Source organism: Dreissena polymorpha, chromosome 5 (genome assembly GCF_020536995.1).
Source record: "Dreissena polymorpha isolate Duluth1 chromosome 5, UMN_Dpol_1.0, whole genome shotgun sequence".
NCBI lineage: Eukaryota > Metazoa > Mollusca > Bivalvia > Myida > Dreissenidae > Dreissena > Dreissena polymorpha.
The window spans coordinates 7,612,909-7,636,842 of record NC_068359.1 but is presented as its reverse complement, the minus strand read 5'-3'; the positions used below and the strand labels follow the sequence as shown (position 1 = coordinate 7,636,842).

The following is a 23,934-nucleotide window of genomic DNA, read 5'->3' as shown; positions in this document are numbered from 1 at the left end:
ACCTGACTGGAGGAGGATTTCTGTATCATGGTCCCTCATTTCCCCCCAAATGGCAAAACCAGTCAAGTGAACGCTGATGATGATGATGTTTACATTTATCAATTTAAATTATTTGATGACACATTAAAAAAAAAAGCCAAAATCTGTGAACAAGTCCCTTTAACAGCTGCTTACAAAAATAGTTCATTTTAAATGTCAATGGAACAAACATAAGTGCATGTACTATAATTCGACTTTGTTGAATAATGTATTAATGACCTTCACTCGTGTATAAATTATGGATAGAACAATATTTAAATAGATCAGATTTGAAACATGCCACTAGGTGCAAAATAAACTTCTGAATTTAATATTATGCTATTGTTTTTGTTAATAGAATAATGTTGTTTAATGAAAATAATGATTTACACATACATGCAAAAAGCTCTAAACAGTTGAAATCTAGCAATCTTAAATATTTTCAAGTATGAGAAAGGATGTCATCAGATACCAGAATTAGTATGCAGATATCCCTATGTGATATTCAGATATGATCTGGATAGCGGTTTCGATTGGCAATTTTGGCCAAAATGTGGACTCGTTCATTTTTTAAGAAATGTTCTCTATCAAATAACAAGTAATAAGATCAATTGTAATAAATTCTCAATAATCAATGTACTAAATTCCGCAAGAAAATGACTACCAGTATTAAAGTGCTATCGTTTTCGTAACATTACATGTGAGTTATTGTTTTCAAGCAATTTAAATGCAACAAGGTATGAAAGTTCCCTGTGTTGTTAATCTGTATATAAATATCAAACGAGAAAGGCTGTAACACATCCTGGTATGGGAGGAGACTGCCTTCAGTGGATTGAGTCAATATACGTGATCACTATGGCATAAGCATGCCTTATTAACAATAGTAATACATCCTGGTATGGGAGGAGACTGCCTTCAGTGGATTGAGTCAATATACGTGATCACTATGGCATAAGCATGCCTAATAAACAATAGTAATACATCCTGGTATGGGAGGAGACTGCCTTCAGTGGATTGAGTCAATATACGTGATCACTATGGCATAAGCATGCCTTATTAACAATAGTAATACATCCTGGTATGGGAGGAGACTGCCTTCAGTGGATAGAGTCAATATACGTGATCACTATGGCATAAGCATGCCTTATTAACAATAGTAATACATCCTGGTATGGGAGGAGACTGCCTTCAGTGGAAAGAGTCAATATACGTGATCACTATGGCATAAGCATGCCTAATAAACAATAGTAAAACATGCTCACCCACTATCCGGATATGTGACAATTCATTGACATCCATAAGCAAAAACAAAAATATGTATAATGAAGGTTATGCTTTATGGCCTTTAACCCTTTGCATGCTGGGAAATTTGTCGTCTGCTAAAATGTCGTCTGCTGAATTTCTAAAATTAGCATTTTCTTCAAAAAAAATTTCAAAGAATATTACCAGAATAGCAAACAGTTTGGATCCTGATGAGACGCCACGTTCTGTGGCGTCTCATCTGGCTCCAAACTGTTTGCAAAGGCCTTCAAAATTCGGTTCCCGCACTGAAAGGGTTAAATCTTCGTGGAGACAAATATTTTCAAAAGCGATATCAACGGAAGTAGTTGGCCACATTAACATGCATGATATGAATCAAAGAAAGCCATACAAGTCATGAGACATTTTAGAGACACTTTGAATAAGGTATTTGGATAATGCATGTACTACACATCCTACTATTGCAACTAACTAAACTAGTATGACTATATGTGATAAAGCATAAAATAAGATTTATTATAAATGTTTGCAACAATCCTGATGTAACACATTCCCTTACAAACAAAAAATAAAATTCATTAGGACATCAATAAAACAAAAGTTCTAATCCTCATGCAACAGCACATAGACTGCGTTGCCCATTTGGTGGGCAGGTGCATACAAATATGAGATTCATTGAACAATTTGCTCCAATCTTCTATCACAGCATGTTGAATGGCAATACAGTGTCTTTATGACGAATGTTCTCACCAGGAATGTTTGCAGTCTGAAACAAGAAACACTCATTACATTTATATAAAAATATGCATAGGGATCAATTTGTACAAAAGTTAGTGTACCGTACTTTGACATTTATAAAGTTATAATAAATTTTTGCCTTTGGTGTGGTCTTGGGTTGTTTGGGGAAGCAAAAGGCAAAACCTATCCCCAACAGCACTTGCTTGCTACCTTTTCTGAAAAGGCTTGCTAGATTGAGAAGCATGTTGACCAACCACTGCGCTTAGCAGACAGCATCAAGGATCACAAAAGGCACAGGGGCAGGGTGCCAACAGAGACCAGTCTGGAAACAATTCCATTTGCTACATCAAAGGAATTGCAAGTCTTATAATATTATGGGGTGTTGCAGCAGTTTATTTATCCGAGGATATATCTATAGCAACACCGATGATGCTATTATCACAACTCAGTATTTTTGTTATCACAATCATCAGAGTTGGTTCATAATATAATTGTTATTGGTTCGATCCCAGGTGGGGTCAACTTTTTTTTTCTTTTTTTTACTTTCTTTCATTCTTTTCTTGTTTTATAGTTATAGTTCATTGAATATTTACGTTGTTGTAATTATATGTCCATCAAATTCATGAAGACCCAGAATATAGACCACCTTGCTATTAAGACCACTTTTGAAAATTTCCACAAGTGGTCTTAATAGCGAGGTTTCACTGTACTGGAGCTCTTTAGTCCTGTTGTTTACATTTATCAATTTAAAGCATTTAATCACAAACTTCAAAAAATGCCCAAATCTGTGAACAAGTACATGTAAGTTATTAAGGATTAAGGTCGAGTTTGATACTGTATGGTATTATGTTTGTGATTAAATAGTGTCTTTTATTAATGTCTTTTGGTTAGCTGTTGTTATCCCTGTAAGATTGTAAACAATTTCTAATGTTTATGCATATTTCTAACAATCTATGTACCGTTACTTGGGTTTTGCCTAATTGCTGTATTTTATTAAATTTGACCTTGACGGTAGGGATAGTTAAAACAAAAAATCTCTGTTATAAGTGCTGTGACCCCCTTTTTTATTTGTGTTTTATGATGACAATACGAAGATGAACATATTTGAGCAGTTTCGCAGAATTCTATTAGACAGAAAAAATAAAATTCCATTTAAGTAGTTACAAAAGTAAAACATGACAGGTTTTTCTGGTGTCATAAAAATTTAAAAAAAATAATTTTCTTAAAATTTAACTTGTGTACTCCATTTTATTTGTAGTGTGTGGTTTCATTAAATGGTATATGATGTATCTTAGCTTATATAATATCTACATGTTGCCAATTTTATAGGTTATTAATTATTTTTACGCATTTAGAGATTTTTCAGTTTAAATGAAACAGTACATGTTAAATAATGGCGAATAAAATCAAAACAAAGCTGGTGACCCTATGTTTTTATTTCATTTTTCATATAGTATTTGTATATATATCTTAAATATAAATTTTGGCCAAAATCTATTTGATGGAAAAAAACAGCAAATCTGCAGCAACACCCCTTAATTAAGCTGTTAAAGCATTGTTTGGTCATTTGCCAACAAACACTTGCAAATTTATTTTTAATTAAAAAATATCCCAATTTAGCGACGCCGATTCCATATGGGAAGCATGAGTAGCAAGAAGAAGGGAGCAGCATCCTGATATTTGGCTCTTGATCCTTCCATAAATGCATTATATAATGTCTAGAGTAATTGCCAAAGGAAAGTATGACTTGACAAGAAACATGGGGAATTTTTTTATATGAAAATGACGTTTTATAAGACAAAAGCAGTGGAAACAAATATATTAATTATTTAATAGGTCAGCAAAATGACAGCCTATTGAAGGGGCTTCTTACATGTTTTCATGATCACCAAGGCCTGCTAACGTTTCTTCTTTTTCTCAATCTTCTGCTTCTTCCCACTGGATGTTGGCCTGCTGGTTGATCCTGGAGATTTCATTTCTGCTGAGGTCTCTTCAGGCAATTCCTTGAAAAGAATATTTTTGTTTCAGATTTTTCCGAAAATGTTTTACAGGTTTTTGTATTCCTGTGCATTTTGACAATTTCCCCAAAATGCATACAAAAGGGTGATGGGCCCTTAAGTGCTCACCTGACATACAAAGGAACTGAACTCTATTACTTGAAATGCGACTTATAAATGTTGACAAGTTTTTCTTTAATTCAACCAAGTGACCTAGTTTTTTTACGATTAATGACCCAGTTTCAAACTTTGAACAAATTTCACTAGGAAAAATATTCCAACTTTCCTGGAGATTGGACTAAAAATATGACTTTTAGTGTGAACAAGAAACAAAAAATGCAGATCGAGGGCTATGTCTGCCTATCAATCTCTTCTAGGTTGAAAATTCACAAATATAAAAACACTTACTCTCAGTGCAAAAGTATTAGTAAGCAAAAAAACAACAACCTTGCTTTCCCCATTTTCAGTCATAACAACATGATTTCTCCAACTTCGAAAGCTTCTGACACAATTCCCAAAATAAAGGGAAAAAACACTTTTGTCAGGGTCCAGGGATGTCAAATTGCTGGCAAGATTCTGTGCTAATGTTCAGGTGAGCTTTTGTCAATTATTTGCTAATGCCAGGTCTTTAATGTTAAATTAATACGGGCAAAAGCCCGCGTAGCGGGCGTTGACCGTTCATACATATGTAAAGAGTCCGAAAGAGCCTGCTACCTGTATACTTATCTTGTCCATGTTCTGCCTCCGTTTGTTTAGTTGCGAATTTATTTCATCTGATTAATTCAATATCTCAATGTTATTATTATCCTCACAAATCAATAAATAAAACTGTTAAAAAAATTATTTGCTGAATTCATGAACATCGCCGTTGATTTCAAGCTCTCAATTTTTTAAGGGGAGCAGAGCTAACCACTGCGCAAATAGCGTCCCGAGTTAACTTGTCCAGGGACCTATACAAACGTTTGTATAGGTCCCTGACTTGTCATGCATTTTCCATTCACTCTCAGAAAGCAGTTTTACATGTGATCATGTGCAATATTCTGGTGAGTTGTGGTTGTTATCCATCAGAAACACACTTATTCGCAAAATGTAACGATATTCCGATTTAACTGTTTAGTCTTTTAGCATATTTTAAACGTATTTACACCGCGTCTGCTCACAATTTGCTGATATCCCGAAAGGTTACATACCACTATGTGAAGTTTAGGCTTAAACCACAAAATCTGATACCGTTGGATTTTCGTACCAAAATCTTTCGTAACAAATCTCCCAGATTCGAAATCAACAACAAAAACAGGACATTTAATTTTATAAACTGTCTGCATCATTAATAAAATTTTAAGATATTTGTTGGTTTTCCGTTTTTAGAAGTTGTTCTGCCAAGGCAAGAGCTGGGCATCACCCAAGCCGTTCTATCCAGCAACACTGACAGTTTTGGTTTCCAGAAATCAACAAAGGAGGGAACTATTAAAGTTTCCAAGCTATTCACACAGTTATTAGCTGTGGTGATCTTATTTATTGGTTCTGTGGTTTTACTTAGATGGAACATGTGTGAACTTTTATAGAACTTTGAAAAGTCTATATCTCATCTGTCTATCAACAAAAATCAGCTATGGCATTATACGATCAGATGTGCATACATTGTCAAAGATTGTTAAATTAACAACTTGAAGGCAATTATGCTGAAGAATTATGAAGGTTCCCATGCAAATTTAGTCTATAGACAAGTGTCTGCCAATAAATATCAAACTAGTAATACAAAACTTACCACAAGTATGTAAAAGAACTATGAACCTGTTGTGATCATTTTGAGTAAGATAGTGTTATTCTTAACAGTAAAAAATAGCTTGTTTAGATAATGCATAATTACATTAATATGATTTCCTATCTATTGTGTAATTAATAAATTTGTTGTTACTTGTTGTTCCATGATAAATGTTTGTGCGCTAGTTAAAAACCAGCATTGTTAATTTTGTAAAAAGTAATAAAATGTTACTTCATTGATTCCACAGTTTTTCAAAAGATAACATCACTTTGTAATTTCATATACTAGTACGTAAATATTCTTGTAAGTTGATGACAGTGTTTTAGTATTACTAATTGCGTAACTATTATTTTATGTGCAAATATATGATGCAAAGTGTTTTGTATCTCCACACAATACTACATACCTTTTTATATATGTACCGAATTTATATATACTAACATCATTTACATGCTTCTGCTAGTGGCTAAGCCAAGAAAGACAATGACTGACATATAAATAAGCTCATATGATTATTGATAATCTATTATTTATTGTATGTGTTATTCGAATGTTTAAATAAAAAAAAGAGGATGATATAACATTTATGTTTATTTGCATTCAAATTGTAACTATACAGCTACAAACTAAGTATATGCAGTTTAGACTGTGATTTATGAATTGCTACAAAATGGCTAGTTGTTTAGTGGCGACAAAATTTAAACTTTTCGACAATATTTTGCAAAAGAAAATTAGAGCCCTGCCAGATACCTGTATTTATGCACTATATTAATTGCAAAACAAGTATGCTGTCTTTCTGTTTCACATACTTATACATTGATAATAAAAAATTCCTGTCAATCAAAATTGATTTGACACATCACAATATTTGGATTGTGTTAAATCAGTGTATGCTATAATCAACTGCTTTAGCAAGCTTAAGCTTAATTTAGACATTTGCTGAAACAAACTGTTTCCTGGGTAGGACCAGTACTTAGTGTCTTTAGGGTGATCTAAAGAGCGCTCCCACTTAAGGGATCAATACAGTGACTTAGCAGACACCATATCCACTTTACCGCAGCAGTCAAACCAGCTTTAAATTCCTGCGGCTAGAAAACACACAAAATTATAAGATGGTAGATCTCAAAGCTAGGAACATGTAACTTGTTTGACGATTGAATTTTTTGGATGCATTACTTTATTATTGAAACAACTATAATATTTTTAACACAATAATGTCCATATATAAAATTATTTATATAAAAAACATGGTTATCAAAAAAGCTTTTGCCGTTAAATTAGGTAGCACCTATTATCATATTAAATGAAGTGTATAGGTGTTGCTGAAATGTAATAATCTTACTTGCAGATTCTTATTTTTAAACAAAAGAATCAGCATTAATAACAGCAGGAACCACACGAATTGAACACGCAATTTAGTGAAGTGTAACCTTGGGCTTGACACATTAAAAGCAGATTTAATTTCGAAGTTGATATTTACACTAATTAGGTACTTTAACTACCTCTTCATTTTCTGATTGTGGGATAAATATCACTGCAGCAATGCATACAATCTGAAATATGGCTCCCAGAAACAAGCCATAATATAAAAAATTGTCAATAAGCGACGGCTCATCCAAAATAATCGCCATTTTGATTGGAGTACTTGATTTATGTAAGACTACTCGGTATACCGGTAATTACGGCTTTTCAAATGCATGATGCGAGGGACCTACATAATAAATTATATTGTAAATGTAAATAAGTTGTCTATCAAATAGATTAGTTAAGAAACAAAGAAAAAACACGTACAATGGAAAAATACGCTGGAAAAGCATTAAAAGAAACAATAGTAAAACATTATAATAATTATAGATAAGTCTTTTCGTCCATGTTGACGGCAATTGAAATCTTAATATTTTAGTTTTTAAAATCAAAGTGACGTTTCGTGGAACTATAGCCTGTGTGTAATCGAAACTCCTTGCCGAGAGTGTCGCAGTCCTAAACAAGTGAACTGAATTCTGCAGTGGCCTCTACAACTACCCACTTCAACCAAATTACAGTCTCCTTAATAACGATCCCAGACCACAAGATGACGACGAAAGTGCGTCCATATATAGGTGGAGGAGGCAATTCGTAGTCTTAAGGCAGGAAAATCTCCGGGAATGGATAACGCCCATTCCGAGCTGATTAAGCACGGACGAGAGGCAACGATTGCAGTAATGACGGCACTGTGCCAAAAGATCTGGGAGAAGAAGAAGTGGCGCAAGGAGTGGATCCAGTCACTGGTCATATCTCTACCGAAAAGAGGTAATCTCAAGTTGGGAGAATTACAGCACCACCCAGCAAACAATCTATATGGGACCCATGTGGGCACCTATATGGGCCCCATGTGGGCTGCCAACATGGGACCCAGATGGGAAGTGCAACCGGGCTCCACATGGGTCCCATCTGGGCTGCCCCATGAAAGTATATGGGGCAGCCCAGATAGGACCCATGTGGAGCCCGGTTGCACTACCCATCTGGGTCCCATGTTGGCATCCCACATGGGGCCCATATAGGTGCACACATGGGACCCATATAGGTCCAACATGGGCACCCCTTTTACTTAATATGGGCTACATACGGGTAGCCCTTTAACTCAATATGGGCTACATTCGGGCAGCATTGTACTAAATATGGGCTACACACTGGTAGCATTGTATTCAATATGGGTACACAGAGCCTGTAAAATTTTGGACAACGCATTAATGGAAATTCAGGTTATGTTAGAAATAATATGTAGGCTGCAAACATGAAATACTGTGTTCAAATTGAACATCAGACAAAAGATTCTTGTACATGTACTTCCAATTTCATTTTTTTAATGTTTTATCTATTTCTTCTTGCTGGAACAGAGCAATATCAGAGGGTTCAAGAGCTAAATAGCATTATCCTGCAAGAAAAACAAGGTTTTTGTTAAAAGACTTAAACATTTATTAAAGTATTCTCAACTTTTATTCACATAAAGTATTACACACATATACATGGATACATACATACATAGCAGGAGGATCCCACTTTAACTATTCTACCAGAGAATTCTAAAATAATATGGTGATTCCTAACTTTTTGAATGTAACATCAGCAAAATATTTTACATGAAGTTGCTAACGAAAACATGTTTCTATCTAATGTTCTATCCGCATGGAGTAATGTTACTCATAATCTATAAACCCAAACCAACAGTAAAACTATTTCATGGAACAATAAAGACATAACTTCAAACAATAAGACGTTTTTCTATAACATTATATATGTTGACCAGTTATACAACTACAGAATTAAGGACTTTTATTATTTTGATATTAAATATATATTACATATACAGAATACCTTCAAGTATTTTCCTGATGTACTACACATTACTCAAAAGCATACCCATGCATATTAAATCTTTAACCAATACAAATAACACACCATGTACTCAAAGAACATTTGTAGAAAACATACTTGCAAGACTAAACAAAATATTTTATAAACTAGAAATTAAAAACCCTGCAAAAAAATCCAAAACTCAAATAAATGGCAAATCCTTTTTCGAGAACAAGTCCATTTTATTATCTTTTATATCTTCATACATTCTAGTGTTATTCGTAATTGCACATGATATATATATATATATGTCTTTTAAAACCTTCAAAAACTGGAATGCTGTTTCTTCTTTTGCAAAGGAATATATACCATTTCATTTCCAGATAAAAAAGATTGTATGCTTTCTTAGAAGATGAGCCTTAAAGGAATGGTTTAGGATCAATGCAGTAAGAACTGTCAATTACATTTACAACATTGCTTAATAAATTTGATAAAAAAGCTTGAACTATGCAGCAGTTATGGATCTGGCTTCCATCACCAAGATGCTCTTCAAACTCATCCATTTGCTCAAATAATCCAATTGGAAGACTGATGTTCTCTGGCAGTTGCATTGCCTCGTCATCAGTAGCTGACCTAGCCAAGAGCCACTGCAGCATCCGCTTCATTTCCCTGTTCTGGTCTCTCATTGTTTCCAACACCGTTAAAATCTGTGTAACTGCATCTGAAGACAGAGTAAAAATAACTGTACCTATAATCAGTGCCCCAGATAAGCTGCGTATCTGCGTCTTTCACCCTATTAAAATGTTTAAAAACGCAAAGAAATACAATATCATGCGTATTGAAAACGCACCCGATTTGCCTTTTACGCACATTCGTCTTATTTGATGCGTACGATACAATAGCTTTGATCGAAAAAACTTTGCTCATTTTCGGTATTTTTTGTGATTATTTTCGTTACGCGGCGACGCTTTTATTCAGCAAGCGCCTGGATGACGGGGCAATAAAACAGTCAAAGCTATTCAAACGCTCTGCGGACTAGATTTCATAGTTAAATAAAGCGGCTGACAAAATTATTTACGACGACATACATGCGTTTTCAATCTGACTTAATCCGTCGTTCATTGTGCAAATATTTGTAAAGTGTCTGTACTTTCAGTTTCTAATACGATGCGTAATAAAAATGTCTAAGAGAAAGACGTCCGCAATTGTTGCGCCAAAATATGTGTCGATCGCTAACTTTATCGAACCAAGAAAGCAAGAGTCAATAAGTGCCGAATCATTCGTGTTATCGATTTTTTTTAAGTTTAAAGTTTATATTATTGACAGTTTCAAGGATTAAAGATGTTATGAAACATCAGTTTATTAAAGTTAATTATATTAGTTTACAGTTTTATTGAATCAATACAATTGTGTGCAGCTTCAACAGAAGTAAAGCAGCAATGGTTTTACTGTATGCATCTTATAACTCATTTCACCCTATTCCAAGAATGAAATCACCCTATTTTTCAAAATCAGTGGGTGAAAACCCTATTACCGAATAATTATCTGGGGCACTGCCTATAATTACGTTGACAATAATATATATCACAGCTGGGTCTTATATAATATTATATCGGACGTGTGCCGATATAACGGCGGCGGGCCCGATTTGTCCCAACAGCTGTTGTAAGGCTAGGGCTGATTATAGCAACTTGCACCTATATGCCCGTCAACGTCAATTTGTTTCTTTTATTAGTAGAAGTATGTATTATTATAGATCACTAAATGACTGTGTATTTTATATTTTTTCAGTTGGATTATCTGTTTACATCAATTATTTATGTAATTAACTATCATTTTATAAGCAGTAATTCCAAAACTGAAATTATTTTAAGTTAAAGTTTCAAGCACAAAAATTAGTTACTTTGTCCTATGAACTGGGAAGGCTCTTCAGCTAGACTTAATGGGAGTGACCGGCCTCTGTCATGCACTGCTGGACATTCCTTGTAAGACGATGTTGGCAAACCAGGTGGTGGTGAATATTTTATTTTCTGAAATAAATTTGTACAATAAACATTACGAATTTAATTATTTCTTAATACACAGACTTTTTTAATATTCTGCAAATATGTGTTTAAATAATCATTAAAATTTGTCCACAGGCAGACAACCTTGGCTTGCGTGCAAGTAATCAAAGACCTATTAAAAAAAACATTATATTATACGTTTAAATTAATATTATCAATGTATGAGATAACCTGTAGGATGATTTTGGGCTCTGTGGTAAGGATTCAAGTCCTTTTTAAACCCCTCTTCTTATCGACGTCTTATGGTACTGTATCCGTATGTGTTCTCACAACTAATAAAAATAGCCCTTATTCAGTAAAAAATAGTTCCTTAAGTATGGTAAAGAATGAATGTCCTTTTGACAAACAACAGTTGTGATCACTTAAACTTATACACTATGTCCCCATTCCAATGTAGATCAATCCTGCTCTTGAATTCTAATACATTCTTGGCATCAACTACACATTGAGGCAAGTCATTCCACATGTTTATCACTCTTCTGGAAAATTGATTTTGACAAAAAGATGTTCTGGACTTTGGTTTCTCAAGCTTTAGGTTATGTCCTCTAGCTGATGATGTATAATTGAAAAAGTTCTCAAAAACGCAATCATCTATATTTTTGACTATTTTAAATGTTTGAATGGCATCCCCACGAATTCTGCGATGAGCAAGTGATGGACTGATGGTAATTTTAGTTCTTTAAGTCGTTCCTCATAGGATGAATTCCTCAAATTCGATACAAGTTTTGTGGCTCTTTTTTGAACTTTTTCTATGCTAATAATGTCCTTTTTTAAATATGGGTACCATATACCATTTGCAAACTCAACATGCGGACGCACCAAGGCAGTATATAATTTCAAAAATAAGTATTTGTCCATGAACTCAAAAGATCTCTTTATTAAGGCTAGGATACTGTTTGCTTTATTTATCTTTGTAGATATATGCTTACTAAATTTTAGATCTCTTTCGAAGAGCACTCCCAGATCACATTCCTCAGTTGCAGCCTGCAGAGGCTTATTATTCATAGTATATTGTTGATTGGGGTTATTGTTTCCGTAATGTATAACTTTGCATTTGTCAACGTTGAAGGCAAGTTCCCATTATTGTGCCCATTCGCTGAGAGAGTCAAGATCCTCCTGCAGCCTGCCTGAGTCCGTCACAGGTGCATATAACTTGGTGTCGTCAGCAAATATTTTAGAAATACAGCTCACAGAGTCGGTGATATCGTTAACATATATTATAAAAAGTACTGGACCAAGCACACTTCCCTGAGGAACTCCACTCTCTACACTTATCCAGCTAGATGTACTTCCCTTTATTGACACACACTGTCTTCTCTGACTCAGAAAGTTCTCCAATAAGTAAGATTCTCATGCATTAGCATGATTACTAATTTAGTGTTCCATTTTTTCAGACAAGCGCCTGTCTGCTATAAATAGTTTGTCTATAATTTTAGGCAGAATCAAGTTGAATTAAGCAGTTTAACTAAGAGATTGATCTAAAGCGACAAACGAACGTTACGACTTACGTCGCGAAAATACATGACAAAGGCAAAGCGATGAAGAAATCTAATAATTTGCAATTTAAATTATTAAACACACATGCATTCATTGAATTAACAGCTAAATAAATAAAGCGTGATCAGTAATATATATCTGATTTTAAAAGAAATATATAATTACGTGTAAAATATCACAATTTAACAACTTACCGTTTCGAGTGTTTTTGTTTTGAATGTTTTCGCGAGGCGATATTAACATCTGCGCATGCGCATATTATTTAAATACTTTATTTTTCTGCGCGATTATTTAAATTAAAATTATCTCTTGAAAATAACTTCATATTAATCATAGTATATACATTATTTAAAACAAAGCCATATCAATGGCAGAATTTTCAAAAAAATGTGCGCCCGATAGCTGATTTTGTCCTTTGTTGAGCGGCCTAAATGGGACCCGTATGGGACCCATATGGGCTGCATATTATTTGCTTATGAATTGATTTTATATTTTGGGGTAAAATATTAGCAGTTGAGATCAAGTTTGTCATACATACGTTTTAATAAATTAGTTTTTAATCATATAAATAAAAGTTTATATCTTTTTCCTGATAGCGCAATAATATGGGACCTATATGGGAGTCTTAAGGGCATTCCCATATGGGCTAACCCATATAGGTCCCAAATGACTCCCATTTGGGCTTACCCATATGGGTTTGCCCAGAAACAGCCCGGTAGCTGATTTTGTCCTTTGTTGGGCGGCCAAAATGGGACCCATATGGGACCTATATGGACTGCATATTATTTGCTTATCGATTGATTTTCTATTTTTGGGTCAAATATTAGCAGTTTTGATCAAGTTAGTCCAGCATACGTTTTAAGAAATGAGTTTTTAATCAAATAAATACAAGTTTACATATTTTTCCCGATAGCGCAATAATATGGGACCTATATTGTGGGCATTCCCATATGGGCTAGCCCATATTGGTCCCAAATGACTCCCATATGGGCTTACCCATATGGGTTTGCCCAGAAACAGCCCATATGGGACCCATATGTGCATGTTTGCTGGGCATTAGCCTCCTTGATATTCATCCCAGCAAAGTCATGCTACGCATCATCCTTAATCGATTGAAAAGTAAGGCCGATGCATTGCTGACCAAAGAGCATACTGGATTCAGAGCTGGAGCACAGAGGAACAGATATTCAACTGCAGAATCATCAGAAACACCTGCAACACCAACGTGAGCTCTTCCGCAACTTCATTGACTTTAAGAAAGCTGTCGACCGCGAACGGCATGATGGCCTATGGTATGTTATGAGAGGATTCAAGATTGAAGAAGGGCTGGTGAAAGTCATTTAAGAACTCTACGGAAGCACCAAAAGAGCACTACTTCTCAGCGGACAGCAGGGGAACTTCTTCAATATATCAGTGGGCGTCCTTCAGGGTTGTCTGCTGTCTCCCGTCCTGTTCAATCTTTTCCTTGAAAGATAATGCAAGAGACTCTCCACGACTACTACACCTCTATCTCCATCGGTGGAAACCCATCTACAACTTTAGATTCGTTGATGACATTAACCAGCAGTGAAGATCTCCCCAACAGACACTATGAAAGAGCTAGCATATGGGATGGAGGTCAGCACGGAGAAGGCGAAGATCATGGTGAACATTAGACCAACACCAGTGCAGACATTACTATAAATGGCGAGAAGCAAGAAGACGTTACCAGCTACTTGGGCGCAACCATATCCAAGTACCGCATAGGTCCGAATAAGAATTGGAATGGCGACCGCAGCGATGGCCAGAATGAGTAGGTTGTGGACAAGCAGCTCCATCAGCTACCACACCAAGTACAGGCTCTACAAGTCCGTCACCCGGGCACACAAAGCAGGATACAGGCATTTGAACACAAATGTCCAACGAAAACTGCTCCGCATCTCCCACACGAAGCACAATACCAACGTGTACTTCCGGAACATGCCTGCAATATTTGTTGGTCAACAAGAACCTCTACTGTCGACAGTCAAAACGACGTAGGCTGGTTTATTTGGGCACGTCAGCAGGCACGATTATCTGTGCGTGATTGTTCTCCAGAGCACACTAGAGGGAGGTCGACGTCGAAGCCGCTAGAGGAATACCTAGATGGGCAATGTAAAAGAGTGGACATCCCTTCCCATGGACGCATAATTCTCGGCAGCACACAACAGACCTGACTGAAGGAGGATTTCTTATCGTCGTCCCTCATTTACCCCCAACGGTTATACCGGTCAATGGATTGATGATGATGGTCGTGGTGGTGATGATGATTATGATGATGATGATAATAATGATGATGGTGATGATGATGATAAGGAGGAGGAGGAGGAGGATATGATGATGATGATGATTGTTTCCTGAACTGATCTATTTATTAATGTTCTATTTGTCTCAATTGACGTCGTCGGTGGCGTTTCATCTCCAGTAATTTGTTTACCCATTGATAACAATTGTAAGCTATCAATTTCTCCCATGATTGCGTATGCTTTTTCTCAAGCTGCAACAATTAATAAATCAAGGCCTTAATAAAGTTCCGTGCATTATGCTAATTCAATTAAACACACTACATTTTATAACAGCACGGATCGATGACACGCTTTCTTTAATTTGATTCTTGTTTTATACTGGGATATCGTTAGTTTCGATGTGTTCATTTATCAATTTACCGTATTGAATGACAAACTTCGAAACATGCTTAAATTTGTGAACAAGTCTCTTTATTATTAGCACACGAGTTTATCCTGAAACTGATACTAGATTGCTCTATTTACCTGTACTATTAATTTCAACGTGTCGATTTTTATATATAAATACGCCCAAATGAATGTGACCTTTTCGGTGATGTATCTCTTACGAGTAGGGAACTCTCGACCTTCCAATCTAAAGAAAAACCGCTGACTAGCTGCGCCTGAAAACGTATGATCAAGCTCCAAACGATGTTCTATAGAGAAAAGAGTGTTTACTGATTTAAACCGATAAATTGAGTACCGGTAAGTCTTAAATAGTGACGAAAGGGATGTGTTTTACATAGCCATTAATTTAGATAGTGAAATATTTAGCGAAATCGATTAACGTAAGAGAAAATTGAGCATAGAATTGTTTACTCAGTCTCTAGCAGACAATTTTTCACGAAACATTCACAGGTGGGTTTTTTAATTTAATTGATTAAATTTGCTTGTTTACAGAAACTAACAATTGCATTTACATACATTTAATTTAATATACTGTTTATAACCTCTTGCGCAATCTGTCTATGAAGGAGTTTTTATAGTATGCAATAAATTAGTCACTCGTTTTCGCGATTATGTTTGTCAACTGTCTTAAAGTAGCCCTTGCATTTTTGGGGAATATTGTACGATTGATTTAGTCTGTGACATTAATAAGAACAAATATCGCGCAATGCCATATATTTGCATTTCCATAAAACAGCTTGTTAGTGGAAAGTTTGTATTTAGTATAGGTCAAGGTCATATAATCATAAACAATTACAGAACCTAAACTGAAAGTTGCCTTAACAATATAACATGCTAAACCATTGAACAATGATTGTTGTGGAACATGCATAAGTTTATGAACAACTGTTAATTTCATTAACCATTCCGTAAGTTTGGTAACTAGTCACTTTAGGGACTATGTAAAATAATAAATAGTATGTAATTTAAAAACATTAATGCCAATTGGAAAAACTTGTTAACACAACCTTGCACACATTCACTAAAACACAAGAGATATTGAAAAAAAGAAGATAATAAACATAAAATCATCATCATATTATTGGCAGAAAACTATTATTTCCTAATCCAATTTAACAGTAGAATTCTATGCATAACTCAGTGCAATGTGATTACAGTCAAAACTGACCAAGGGGTCAAGTGAGAACAACGGTCAACTGCAGCCAACGGTCAGTTTGGATTCCCCAGACTAAAATCACTATATAACACAGGCCTCAACACTAACTTTTTTTCAACTAGCCCATTTTGGCTAGTAAATGCAGAACCTACTAGCCCTGACCAATCTTTCATGTGCCCTGACCCAAGTATTATCAAAACATTTATATTTATCATTCAACTTGTCTTTTCTTGTGCGTGGAGATGCACAATTATGATTCAATCATTCTTATTACTTATAACAACAAATCATAAGTGAATCATAAATGTCGCAAAATAACGTGTTACGGTAGTCGTAAAATTGTACTGGGTTAACTCCCTTTAAGTTTTATACTAAAAGCCGGGATCAACCTTTAATATTAGTTTTGCTAATTGAATTGCGTAAAAAAGATTGTCAAAACACTTCTAATCGATCAAGCAAATTAAAGTTTTTTAACATTGATAAATAACTAATAATTTTAATGTAACTACAGTGTTAATGTTGAGTTTGATACATTCATTGATCCCTTTAAGTATTGCAGTTAAAATACATTTGAACACTATAAATTACTGTTGCAGGCTTATAAATCAACATGTGTTTACCCAGTTGCACGTCATTCAATTGCAGAAGACATGAGGCAATTATTGAATCAACTTGGGCTTCGTTTGGTGCAGGGGCTTCAGACACTGCCCAGAAATGCCAGCACAGTATGTGTTGACAATATGTCTATAACTATTAACCCATTTATGCCTAGTGGACTCTCCCATCCTTTTAAATTGGACCAATTTATTTCCAAAATTAGGGATGTCTAGTATATTTATTTCTATATTTAGAATATTTCTTACAGAAATTCCTTTAAGCAAACAGCGCAGGCCATGATGAGATGCCGCATCATGTGGCGTCTCATCTGGGTCTACATTGTTTGCCAAGGCCTTTTTTCTAGACACTAGGCATAAGTGGGTTAAATCCCCTCGTTATCATTAGGTACTGTTCGACACACCAGCGTTATTTTCACCATTTTTTGAATGGGACTGTTGTTCTTTAGACATACATGCCATAATTTTTTAGGTACAAAGCGGGACATTCCATAAAAATTGTCGGGACATTTGACCAAAAAGCAGGACACCTAAAACGATCTATCATTCCACCTTTACTATAGTCAGTATATAGTACTAACAAAAACTCTTGATACTTTTATTCAAGACATAAAACATCTGATATGAAGCATGAAATCTAAAACATAACAATAACAGTTTTATTAAATAAGACAATAGCAAACAACGAAGATAATATTCATCTGTTTAAGAGTACAAAATCTAGAACATTACGACAACAATACTCATTATATTAATTTCAATGGCAAACATTAACGCAGGGGAGGCTATCCAGTTGACTGAAAGTACGGGTTAAAGTACACTATCTACCGATCAGTTACACACGGAATGCGCGGCCGTACACATTTCCGTATTTTGTTTTCTTCTTATATACACAGATTAAACTGAATTGTGAATTGTCAGGCGCTGTATTGGGGTAGTGTCAAACTTTCATGAATAACAACACGTTGTTTTTATTACAATAACACAAGACAAGATGGGTACCACTGTTACTGTTTGTTGCGATGTTTTTTTAAGCATGTGTCCATGCGCAGTTTATTACTTGTCAATTGTCGCGGCTTAATTGGAGTTGGGTCAAACTCTCATGCATAGCACCTCGTTGTTTTTATCTTAATTGGAGTAGGGTCAAACTGTCATGCATAGCACCTCGTTGTTTTTATTACAATTACACTAGACAGGATGGGTATCACTTATTGGACTGTTTGTTGCGATTTTGGTATATTGCACATTCGAAATATCCCGCTATATTGGAACTAAACATTGAATGTAAAAGACTCATTTATGACGCAGCGTTAATTTTACAAAACAATTGTTTTGTAAACCGTTTCAAACAAATACAAAATAAACACATTTTCAACATTTATTTCATTATAATAAAACTATCGATAGCAATAAGCGACCACTATCTTGAAGACCACCATGGTGTGAATGCCTGATGAAATCAATAATTAGCCGATAAATCGCTGATAAGGTGTCATAAACAACACTGGTACACTCGATAAGTAGAATTGGATTGTTAATTGGGGGCAATAAAGGGATTAGCGGTGTTAAGTATTAGCGAAACAGAGCTTGAATAGCGAATTTTATTGGGAACCTATACACCTTACATCGTTTTTTACGAATGTCGGGACAAATCGTCTCATGGCGGGACGGCGGGACAAAGGGCCCAAAAGCGGGACTGTCCCGCCGAGATCGGGACGTATGGCATGTATGCTTTAGATTGGGAATTTAAAAAGAGGTAAACATTTCATTGGGAATTTTAGGCAATCATTTGGAAAAAAAAGACGAGCTTGGGAATAGGGCAAAATTTTTACCATAAATTTTATTTGACAAAACACTGCACTCTTAAAACAAATCTAAGGTATTTATTGAACATGAAGCTGCAACTATTGAAGCTGGTTGGGTTATTGTATTAATGACACTGACTGTTTTATTGCCCCCTACCGGTGAAACTGGAGGGGACTTATGGTTTGCGCTCTGTGCATCAGTCCGTCACACTTTTCTGGATTCTGCGATAACTTAAAAAGTTATATTTTTTCATGAAACTTGAAAAATGGACAGATGGCAGTATGGAGATTATGCACGTCATTTTATTTTGTTCCTATATCAAGAATTCTGGTTGCTATGGCAACAAATAGACTAGAAATATTAACAAATAGACTAGAAACATTGCTGAAAATAGTGGATTCTGCGATGACTCTTAAAACAAGTCTGAGGTATTTATTGAACATTTAGCAGCTCATTGAAGCTGAAAGTATTGAAGCTGGTTGGGTTATTAATGACACTGACTGTTTTATTGCCCTTTACCAGTGAAACTGGAGGGGACTTATGGTTTGCGCTCTGTGCGTCAGTCCGTCACACTTTTCTGGATTCTGCGATAACTTTTAAAGTTATTCATATTTTTTCATGAAACTTTAAACATGGATAGATAGCAATATGGAGATTATGCACGTCATTTCATTTTGTTCCCAAATCCAGAATTCTGGTTGCTATGGCAACAAATAGACTAGAAATATTGCTGAAAATGGTGGAGTTTCACCGGTAGGCGACTTAAATTGCTTGGCAATAGTCTTGTTTCAAATATAAATATTTATACTTAATATTTTTACAAATGAAATCTGTGATGCATTTAATTACAATTTTTTTAAGAGTGTCAGTTAAACTACTGTTATCGTTACCATGATAGTTCTTTTCATATAATGATGTCATCCACAGGACTGTAGAAGAACTTGCCTGTACGATGTGCATGTCCGGCATGGCGGCAGGATGGTTCCCTTTGCTGGCTGGGAGATGCCAGTACAGTATAAGGACTCAATCTCAGAATCACATTTGAACGTGAGGTCCAATGCAGGAATTTTCGATGTGGGACATATGCTTCAGACTAAAATTAGTGGCAAAGACAGAATTAAGGTAGGCAATTTGTACTGGTACATTTTCAGGGTGTTCTAAATTTGTGGACACTGTCTTCAGCAAATGTTCTTATGTATCTAAATTTTCTTTAAGGAATTACAGTTGGTTTATTGCTTTAATATAGTTTGCATATATCCGTTAAAAGAAGACAAGACATAAAATGTCTTTTCCTCACATCTAACATTGTATGTGGACTTGTACAGTTCATAGAGAGCCTCGTGGTTGGTGACATAGAGGGGCTGGGACACAACCAGGGCACGCTGACCGTGTTCACAAACCAGGACGGGGGCATCATTGATGACCTGATAGTGAACATGACACAGGAAGGCTATCTGTACGTTGTCTCCAATGCTGGCTGTGCTGACAAGGACCTCAATCTGCTCACTGTGAGTAGAAGTTTGTCTGTCAGAGATTGATTTTACTGCAGATTAAGCAAATAAAATGTCCTAACAGCCAATGTTGAAGGCAAAGATTGTATTGCATGCTTATTTGAAATGGCATTGTTCATAACGAAACAAATTTTAGTTCATTATTTCTTAATCTTTTCCAAAGCATCTTACAGTATCATATAAATAGAAACCTTATCACTTAATTTTGACTGATATCTTGGCAGTGTTTTGTACCGTGGTCAGCAATATTTCCTTCAGGAATGTTTCCTTTTTTCATTCAATTTATATCTCACAAATATTAGATTTAAAAAAATATATTTAACTCATAAGATATCAGTCGTGCATCTCGCCCTTGTACAAAAGAAAATCCCATATTTGTCAATTCTAACTTACAGACTGAGTGTGAGAAGTTCAGAAGTAGAGACTATGACGTGAATGTAGAGGTCATCGCCAACGGCCTCATTGCTCTCCAAGGTAATGATTGATTGTTGACTGTGACATGAATGTAGAGGCCGTATTGCTCTTTGTGGACTGACAGGTCCTACACTTATCTCTGTGAATTGATTGAACGACAGGGTATGAAGCAAGTCCTAAACTTTTCTCTGTGAATTGATTGCAGGTCTAGGTATGAAGCAGGTCCTACACTTTTCTCTGTTATCTGATTGCAGGTCTAGGTATGAAGCAGGTCCTACACTTTTCTCTATTATCTGATTGCAGGTCCAGTTATGATGCAAGTCCTACACTTTTCTCTGTTATCTGATTGCAGGTCCAGTTATGATGCAAGTCCTACACTTTTCTCTGTTATCTGATTGCAGGTCCAGTTAAGATGCAAGTCCTACACTTTTCTCTGTTACCTGATTGCAGGTCCAGTTATGATGCAAGTCCTACACTTTTCTCTGTTATCTGATTGCAGGTCCAGTTATGATGCAAGTCCTACACTTTTCTCTGTTTTCTGATTGCAGGTCCAGTTATGATGCAAGTCCTACACTTATCTCTGTGAATAGATTGCAGGTCCAGTTATGATGCAAGTCCTACACTTTTCTCTGTTATCTGATTGCAGGTCCAGGTATGATGCAGGTTCTACAGCCGGGTCTGCAGTTTGACCTGACAGAGTTGCCGTTCATGACAAACAAGCTGGCAATGGTGTACGGGGTACCCGATTGTCGCATCACACGCTGTGGATACACTGGGGAGGACGGAGTCGAGGTTGGTGGCCACAGCCTGTTTATTGTCCATAGCGGAGTCTGGTATAATTTTTCATCCACTCAGAGAAATTATTTCAAATTCTGACATTTTTTTCCCCAAAACGGATCTTATCAAGGAGTTTTAATTTTTAAGTCCAAAGATATTTACCAAAAGTGCCAAAAATAATTCTTATTTTTCCATAGCACAAGGCTTTTGGGCGACATCTCCTAGTAGTAGAAAAGGCACTGCTCAATGATATCTAACAAATTTTATGAAATACATTATACATATTGTACTGTATGTAAGTATACAGAATACAGTTCTGGTTCTTTTTCTGTATCAAATACCTTCATTTTCATATATTTCACACAATACAAATTTTTATTATGTACCTCTTTTAAACATAAGGAAAATCGTGCTTTATCAATAAATTAAATAATTGATAACGGAACCAAATTCAGTCTTAATCCAGCACTGTATAGCTATTTGTCTGATCCTGTATTACCATACGTACTACTATTTTTAGCTCACCTGAACACAATGTGGTCATGGTGAGCTTTTGTGATCTCCTTTTTTCGTGGGTTGTTCGATGTCAACATTTGCCTTGTTAACACTCTAGAGGCCACATTTATTTCTGATCTTCATACAACTTGGTAAGAAGATTGGTCCCAATGATATCTTGGACGAGTTGACAAATTGTTCCGGTTGGTTGAAAAACATGGCCACCAAGGGGCGATTCATTTTTAGCTCACCTGTCACGAAGTGGCATGGTGAGCTTAAGTGACTGTGTGATGTCCGGCGTCAGTTGTGCATGCGTGCGTCTGTGCGTGCTTGTGTCTGTCAACAATTTAGACAGTAGAGGTCACAGTTTTCATCCAATCTTTATTAAATTTGGTCAGAATGTTTATCTTGATGAAATCTGGGTTGGGATTGTATTTGGGTCATCTGGGGTCAAAAACTAGGTGACTAGGTCAAATAATAGAAAAACCTTGTGTAGACAATAGAGGTCACAGTTTTCATTAAATCTTCATGAAATTTGGTCAGAATGTTTATCTTGATGAAAACTGGGTTGGGATTGTATTTGGGTCATCTGGGGTCAAAAACTAGGTCACTAGGTCAAATAATAGAAAAACCTGTAGACAATAGAGGTCACAGTTTTCATCCAATCTTTATGAAATTTGGTCAGAATGTTTATCTTGATGAAATCTGAGTTGGGATTGTATTTGGGTCATCTGGGGTCAAAAACTAGGTCACTAGGTCAAATATTAGAAAAACCTTGTGTAGACAATAGATGTCACAGTTTTCATCCAATCTTCATGAAATTTGGTCAGAATGTTTATCTTGATGAAATCTGGGTTGGGATTGTATTGGGTCATCTGGGGTCAAAAACTAGGTCACTAGGTCAAAGTTTTATAAAAAAACTTGTGTACACAGCAGAGGTCACAGTTTTCATTTAAACTTAATAAAATATGGCTAGAATGTAAATCTTGATGAAATCTGGGTTGGGATTGTATTTGGGTCATCTAGGGTCAAAAACTAGGTCGCTAAGTCAAATCATAGAAAAACCTTGTGTAGACAAAAGAGGTAATTGTTTTCATCTGATCTTAATAAAATGTGGTCCGAATGTTTATCTTGATTATATCTGATTTTGGATCGTATATGGGTCATCTGTGGTCAAAAATTAGGTCAGCGGGCCAATTCTAGTAAAACCTTGTGTAGATGAAAGAGGTCACAGTTTTCATCAGGTCTTAATGGAATTTTGTCAGAATGTATTAATTGATGAAATCTGGCTTGGGATTGTATATGGGTCTGATAGAATTTAAGTTGATGTAGCAAGGTTAGTCAGGTGAGCGAATCAGGGCCATCAGGGTCATCATGGCCCTCTTGTTCCTATCATGGCTATAGTAAAACCTTGCTAATACTCTTGAAGCCACATTTATTGTCCGATCTTCATGAAACTTGGTCAGAAGATTTGTTTCAATGACATCTTTGATGAGTTCGAAAATGGTTCCAGTTGATTAAAAAACATTGGCACAAGGGGGCGGTGCATTTCTCCTATAGTAAAAACTTGTTAACACTCTTAAAGTCACATTTATTGTCCAATCTTCATGAAACTTGTTCAGAATATTTGTTTTAATGCTATCTTGGTTCCGGTTTGTTGAAAAACGTGGCCGACATTGGGCGGGGAATTGTTTCTTATATGTCTAGAGCAACGTCGGGTAATTTCGACACTTTATGTTCCTAAAGCGCATAACTAAACTGTATGTCGAAATTATG

The 23,934-nt window shown here is 35.7% G+C and overlaps 1 protein-coding gene and 1 long non-coding RNA gene across 7 annotated transcripts in view; one reads left to right on the top strand and one right to left on the bottom strand.

Annotated features, from left to right (window-relative positions):
- Positions 1 to 1,773: 1,773 nt before the first annotated feature.
- Positions 1,774 to 12,967, bottom strand: LOC127881482 (uncharacterized). The gene is made up of 3 exons (XR_008050055.1): positions 12,869 to 12,967; positions 3,890 to 4,019; positions 1,774 to 2,044 (listed from the first exon to the last, which is right to left on the bottom strand). It is a non-coding gene; the product is annotated as an uncharacterized LOC127881482 (long non-coding RNA).
- A 2,549-nt stretch (positions 12,968 to 15,516) lies between these two features.
- LOC127881211 (aminomethyltransferase, mitochondrial-like) overlaps positions 15,517 to 23,934 on the top strand; it is a 34,959-nt gene continuing 26,541 nt past the window's right edge. Inside the window, exons 1-7 of one of the 6 annotated variants that reach the window (XM_052428933.1) lie at positions 15,750 to 15,835; positions 17,187 to 17,266; positions 19,889 to 20,083; positions 20,287 to 20,469; positions 20,868 to 20,946; positions 21,141 to 21,157; positions 21,550 to 21,678. In XM_052428933.1, the coding sequence (XP_052284893.1) occupies positions 17,192 to 17,266; positions 19,889 to 20,083; positions 20,287 to 20,469; positions 20,868 to 20,946; positions 21,141 to 21,157; positions 21,550 to 21,678 (678 nt within the window). In that variant the 5' untranslated portion in view covers positions 15,750 to 15,835; positions 17,187 to 17,191. Of the gene's footprint in view, positions 15,683 to 15,749; positions 15,836 to 16,240; positions 16,294 to 16,542; positions 16,594 to 17,186; positions 17,267 to 19,888; positions 20,084 to 20,286; positions 20,470 to 20,867; positions 20,947 to 21,091; positions 21,109 to 21,140; positions 21,158 to 21,532; positions 21,679 to 23,934 lie in introns of those variants that run through there. The other 5 variants (XM_052428934.1, XM_052428931.1, XM_052428930.1 and 2 more) reach the window with 5 other exon arrangements.